At 44.6% G+C, this 6,744-nt stretch overlaps 1 protein-coding gene across 1 annotated transcript in view; it reads right to left on the bottom strand.

Annotated features, from left to right (window-relative positions):
• Positions 1-969: 969 nt before the first annotated feature.
• LOC113809672 (UDP-glucosyltransferase 2) overlaps positions 970-6,744 on the bottom strand; it is a gene marked incomplete at its 5' end in the record, with an annotated part of 19,182 nt that continues 13,407 nt past the window's right edge. Inside the window, 4 exon segments of the mRNA XM_070132132.1 lie at positions 970-1,236; positions 1,392-1,535; positions 5,271-5,490; positions 5,652-5,785. Coding sequence (XP_069988233.1) covers positions 1,101-1,236; positions 1,392-1,535; positions 5,271-5,490; positions 5,652-5,785 — 634 coding nt within the window. The 3' untranslated portion in view covers positions 970-1,100.

The raw sequence follows: 6,744 nt of genomic DNA, 5'->3' as shown, positions 1-6,744 counted from the left end.
GCAAAAGAAATGATCGAATTCTCAATTCTAAATCTCACCATGAGAAAAGATCAATATTCCAAGCCATATAGGCATACAAGGGAACGAGCTTGCTGATAAACTAGCCGAAAAGGGCAGGGGTATGCCCCCATCCTCCATGATCGTTAAACCCAGTCGAAGGGGACTGAGCCAAGGTACCAAAGCTGCAGCGTGTGCGGTCCTCCGGGGAGCACATAGAGAAAACATCACAAAATCGCTCGCTGCCAAGTGGTACTCAGATGCTTCAGGCTATGAGCCACTGGCCCTTCCTCCAAATACAAAAAGTACCGAAGTCATACTATTCAGACTAAGACTAGGTTACCAATGCGCTTGGCAAATTATTGACAATGAGACTGGGAGGTTATGTAAACACTGCGGCGAGCTTAACGCCACCCTGTTACATTACTTGCAGAATTGTGTACACACACAATTTCTAAGGCAGGGACCACCCACCACAGCCGCCGGGCTGGTAAAAAGGGTGTGCAACATGCTTTCTCCATGGCAGCTGGATCGCTTGCTTGCAATCCAGCCACCGCGATAAGCATGCAGTTCAAAGAAAAGGTCTGAGTTAACTAGAAATAGTTAACACAGGCCGGGCCACTCCAGAGAAAAGGCCCGGGCGAAGCATGACTTCGCAAATCTAACTGAACTGAACTCCTTCCTCAGACCCAAAGATGGGATCGAGGACAATTCCGAATCTGTTGTCTCACTTTCCTCAATAAATCTAGTTTGTGCATTGTGGGTTTTTCTACCATAGTATCAACACGATAGAATGTTTTTCTATTCATGTATATATATAAATCCCCAAATATTGCATTTCAGTCAAATAAAGGACTAACGGTGCTCTAAATAAATGTAGAGGTTCTATGACGTCTAACCAAAACTTTCTGCGTGTTATATTAGATCTGCCAATTAGTGCTTAAAAATAGGTAGGTTTGTGATACACAAGCACAACAGCTTTGATTTATTGTTTTTTTACATGTTCATTTAATGATGTTCCAACATATACATGTACTGAATGCAGACACAGTAAGGCTGAGAAACAGCCACACACAAGAAACACACACTCAAGCTCCTCGCATCTAGTCGCGCTTTCGCTTGCCCTTTGAGGAGCAGAGTCTCGCGCATCCTACGGCGAGGAGCTTCACGAGGAGGTACGTGATCCCGATCGCCACTGCCGCCGCGGTCATCCACACATCGACGTTATAAACCTGGTACCTGAGGGTTAAGATTAGATTGTTACCTTAACCTTTTTTTTTAAATAAAACAAATGAAAATTTATGGATGATATATGAAATCCTACTGAAAACGAAAGTATTGGATACGCTGATGCCTCCTGTACGTGTCTCAGTAATGCTGAGCATTCGACTCACCACGCCATGGCGACCACGGGCGACCGCAGGTGAGGCGCTCCCTTGTGCCTGATGACGTAGTTCACCCAGTAGGATGCGACTTCCCCCGCGGGCTGAGGCTGATCCTTCATCACTCCGGAGCGTCGCTTTGCTTCTTGTCTCATGCTGCAACACACGGGCTAGTGAGTGGCAGTCGGTGCCTCGAGGCTGGATGAGTGTGGCCACGTGGACCAGTTTCACGAAATGTCTTTACATCGGGGGTTCGCAACCTCTACAGTCTAGCGACACGCAGACAATATTTGCTAGATCAATTACAAATCTTTATTTCAGTATTATATCATCCAAATGTATTATGCATATAGTTATAATATATCCTTGAAAATGTCCAACTGCTGCAAATAACTGCATAAAAATACAATTCTAACTGCACTTGTATAACATGGGGCAGCTGAGAGCAATCTAATTATCATTGACATATGCGTTACTAATTATTATTATTATTTTTTTTATCTACCTAGTGGTGTTTTTCAGCCAGTAGCTATCCGAATTTTCCTAATGTTCCAGACTAAAGGATTAGTGTATTAAGAGGTAAGGGATATGCATAAAATGTGTATATAAATATGTATACTGTACATACATGTATATATATATATGTGTGTGTGTATATATATATATATATATATATATATATATACATATATATACGTACATATATATATATATATATATATATATATATATATATATATATATATATATATATATATGGTGTGACGGCGTCATAGCCTAGCAGTGTTAAGTGCCTTCTCACTTTCAGCTGCGATCACTGGCTAGCTTAATGTGAAAAGGGAGTAGCTCTGTATAAGCCTCCCCTGCCAGTTTATAGCCTCTCCATCATCGAGACCTGCAGTGCCTCCCCATGGCCACCCATGGAAACTGGGTACATTGTGGTCCCAGGCTAAACTGTGGGGGATCTTGGAGCAGCAAGAGGTCCTAGAGGTACAGTCATGGCTCACCAGTGTGTAAACACGCCCTGGCTTTGTACCAACTCCTACCCCTCAGCCCCCTGGTGTTAATGGGTAGCTCGGTGGGCCTTGCATTTCTCTCCCCTTCCCTCAGATATAACGCATCGGCAGTATCGAATATAAAAAGAAATGCTGTGGAAATGGGAAATGCCCCTCCTACCCAACATGTGAGCACGCTGTGGCCCCGTTGGGAGGGCGACTGCTGGGGCACAAGATGGGAATGGGAGCTAGTCGTTTCTCCTGTGTTCTGGCAGCTGCCAACCCACTTAGAGTGAAGGCCCAAGGTTAAACCTCAAGCAGGATGTCAGGGTGGGGGCTTGGAACATCTGCTCTTTGTGTCAGGATGATTGGTTGCCACTACTGTCGAGGGAATTGAGGAGGCTGAGAGTTGAGGTGGATGCTCTCTCGGAGGTGAGAAGTCCTGGCAGCGGCTGGTTAAGCTGCAGAAATGGTCACCATATTCAGGGAGCATCCATAGCTATCTCTAGCAGACTTCGGCCAGTGGTAGTAGAGGTTACTCGGGGCGATTAGTGTATAATGGGTTGAGACTGAAGCTTACATTTGGCTTCATGTCTCTTATTGCTGTGTACACTCCTACCGATGTTTGCAAACTCGATGTGAAAAGAAATGTTTTACACCAAACTTGCATCTGTCACACAGTTGTTCTCAACAAAATATTCATATTGTTCTGGGTGACTTCATTGTGGAATATGGCTGTCATCGAGTTGGCTATGAGATATCTGTCGGTCCCCATGGTTCGGGAATGATGCCAGCAGTGAGAATAGCCTCCTTTTCTGGGGCTTTGCACGGTCCCAGAAACTGAGATTTCTGGCTCTTGATACCAGCACTGCCCTCATCGTTGGATGTCATACAGTGATGCAGGTGATGCAGCCAAGGAGATCGACCACATCCTTGTTAGCATTTGTTGGGGGATCCTCCAGAACTACAGGGCGTAAAGGAGTGCCGAATTCTATGATACTGATCATAGATTAGTTGTGGCTACCCTCCAGGTCCAATTCTAAACTCCCCAGCAGTCCAATGACCACTCTAGGGTGTTTCATCTGGACAGGTTGAGAGAGGAGGGAGGTGTGCCCGGGGGTTTTTGAGTCAGTTTCTTGTCGTTTCTTAGTGCTCGACAACCTGACGGACCCTGTACTTCTGTGGGACACCTTCAAGCGTGAAATGGTTGATGCAGCTCAAGAATCGATTGGTGAACGCCCTATAGCAAGATAGAATTATATCTGACAGGAGACACTGGAAGCTACAGATGCTTATCATGCAACTCGTCTGACAGGGAATTGGGATTTGCATCACTCTTAGGTGCATACTCGGTCACTGTTGTGAAGGGACAAAGTTCAGTTCATTAGCAGTCTTGCACAGAAGGCCATTTCTTGGTAAATGATCTTTGTCCTACCTACCAACTCCAAGCCCTCTTCACAGGTGACAGCACTGCACTCAGTAAGTGGCCAGCTTATCTCAGATCTTGTTAGTGTAATATAAGTATTTTAAGTAGTTGTACCAGGTTGATCCACCAACAATTAACAATTAATTTGGGTGCAGATAGTGTCAAGATTCCGTTGCCAGACTCACTCATCAGTAAGGATCCACCCTCCCTCACTGAAGTTAAGGGGGAGATCTTCAAGCTGAAGAGTAGTAGAGCAGTGAGACGTATCAGAGATCATCTGCTAAGGCACCAGACCGACCATATCCTGGCACTTAGTCATTGTAGAGAGTCGTTGCCAGTTTGGGCATGGTCTGCTTGCATTGACGTCAAGCAGGCATTCAATATGATGCATCGAAATCACTCTCAATACTGAGATTGAGAGGAATTCAAACAAGGGTTATTAGACTATTAGCAAGCCTGTGTACTGGTACTGAAAGTGCTGTAAATTGTGGTGGGGGCCTGTCGAGCCTCTTTCCAGTTAGTTAGGCAAGACTGTCCTTGCTCCAACATTTTTCAATGCTTGCATGGACTGGATATTGGACAGGGTTACTGCCTAAAACCATTGTGAGCAACTCTGAGCAATATCAGGGTTACTTTGCTGATGATGTTGCTATTCTATCTGAGTCTCTTGACAAGAGTATTTGGAGATGCTACGTGTTTTCAAGGCCCTGATAATGCTGGTGATACTATATGGTAGTGAAATCTGGCTGCTATCCTGTGCCTTGGGATCTCATCTTCATGCCTTTTGTAATAAGTCAGATCATGGGTGCAGCTGGCGGGACCAAATGTCCAACCAAGAGTTGCACCGTGAGGCTGGCACAGGCCCTGTTACTTGCACAATTTGTGATCGCCAGCTCAGGCTATACGGCCACCTGGCTCGCTTCCCAAAGGCTGATCCTGCCCAGCAGATTGTCTCTGTGCAAGATAGCCATAGATGGGGGAGGCCTGTGGGACGACCTAGGAAGTTGTGGCTTGGGCAGATCGATCAAACCTGTCATGAGGAGCTTGAGATAGACCAAGTCCCTGCCTGGCAGGGACTTGGTTCATCTAAGAGGGATCCTCGTAGATGGAAACGAAGGGTGGATGTGGCTGTACACCCCTGTCTGCATTAGCTCACAATAATGATGTAAATATATATATGTATATATATATATAATAGTTTTATGAATATATAGATGGATTGGTATAATTAGTTTCTCTCTCTCTCTCTCTCTCTCTCTCTCTCTATATATATATATATATATATATATATTTTTTCATGAATGTATATATATCCATGTGTGTAATACTTCATGATTTTGGCCAGATTCTACTCTTCTTCCTCCCTTCACAGGACCCCTGTTATCCAACAAAAGGAAAATTCCCAAAGCTACACTGCCGCTCAGAATAATAAAAAACTGCTCAGTCTCTCCGGCCACCTGTGTCTATTACCTCTGATCGTCCATGACCGAGCGAATCCCTTCCGTCAAGACCTCCTCTGACAGCTGGTCCCAGAAGATGACTTTGCCCCAGCCCTCCCTCGCCACCTGAACCATGTTAGTGTGCTGGTCCCCCATCACGGGCAAGCCAAGAACCGGGATGCCATGGTACGTGGACTCCATTGTGCTCAGTTGTCCGCCATGTGTCATGAAGAGGCGGAGGGACGCATGGCCTGTAACAGAAAATCCTTACATTTAATGGAGTTAATCATGTTTATCTATTTGATCATATGTATGTATCCCGTCCACTCACGTGGATGGGATATAATGAATAATTGACTTTCACTTAATAAGTTCACTAAAAACGACTGCTTGTACTCATCATGAAACTGACCTAGAATGTCTTGCTGCGGGAGCCATTTCCCGAGCCGCACGTTGGGGGGTAGGTCGGGCATGTCCTCCTGGTCCCACTTCCACAACACGCGTTGTTTTAGGGACCCAAACACCTTCACTAAGACCTGGCGGTACCTGGGGTGAAATTGGATGCTTGTTTAGCCAGCTTGCAGGATGAAAACGCATGTTTTCTTCTACTACTACTACTACTAGAAGAACAATACAAATACAAATTATGATCATATTTCTACCATAAACGTCATTAGTGAGAGGCATCCCTTCTAAGCTTGGAAAGGGGGCCTCAAAATGAGGTAAGCAAATATAATATTTGTATCTCTAAACAGTACCACTTGTACATTAGAGAATATGTAGGAAAGATGAAGGAAGCCTTGGCTCCAGAATAGGCCCCAAGTACTCACCCTGTTTTTAAGGCCTGTAAATGGTTAATATACCGACTTATGGCAAGGATTTTTATACTACTTTCCTCAAACATCGCTGTAATTCCAATTGATTCTAACCCGTCTTATTTTTAGCATTATTTCATCTCGGTAAATGTCTGTCTAAACCATTTTAATTTTACCCGTGGCAAAAATACTAGGAGCGCACAGGGACTATAGTAACCATCATTCTCATAATCAAGATAAGATTATTCGAACAGATCACTCATAAATCTGATGAATCATTTAATAGAGGACTTCATATCGACCCCCGGACGCTGTTCACCCAAATAGCCTCCCCGTTCAGCCTCAAACCGCCAGTCCTTTGCTTCGGTTGGGGTCAAGCTGGGCGCCCGCCACACACGTTCGTCCTGCCCCGCCGAGGGAGTGTGAATGATGCCATTACCCATTGACATTCCTGCAGTAACTCCCAACAGGATAGTTTAATGAATAATCGATATTACTGCCATCATTGTCATTCATTACGAGAAGTGACATGAGTAGTACTAGTGCAAAACTGTAGGACAACGATTGGAAAAGGCAACGATAATTAAGTGCCCGTTATATCCATAGCGATAATATAGACATTAGCGCATTGACTCTGTGACTCTTATCGCAAATTATCTTGGTGCTTATTAACTCAATTCTTACCTTTTT

The sequence above is a fragment of the Penaeus vannamei genome, chromosome 17, assembly GCF_042767895.1.
Source record: "Penaeus vannamei isolate JL-2024 chromosome 17, ASM4276789v1, whole genome shotgun sequence".
Classification (NCBI taxonomy): domain Eukaryota; kingdom Metazoa; phylum Arthropoda; class Malacostraca; order Decapoda; family Penaeidae; genus Penaeus; species Penaeus vannamei.
The sequence above is the reverse complement of the archived record's forward strand: the minus strand, read 5'-3'. Positions and strand labels throughout refer to the sequence as shown.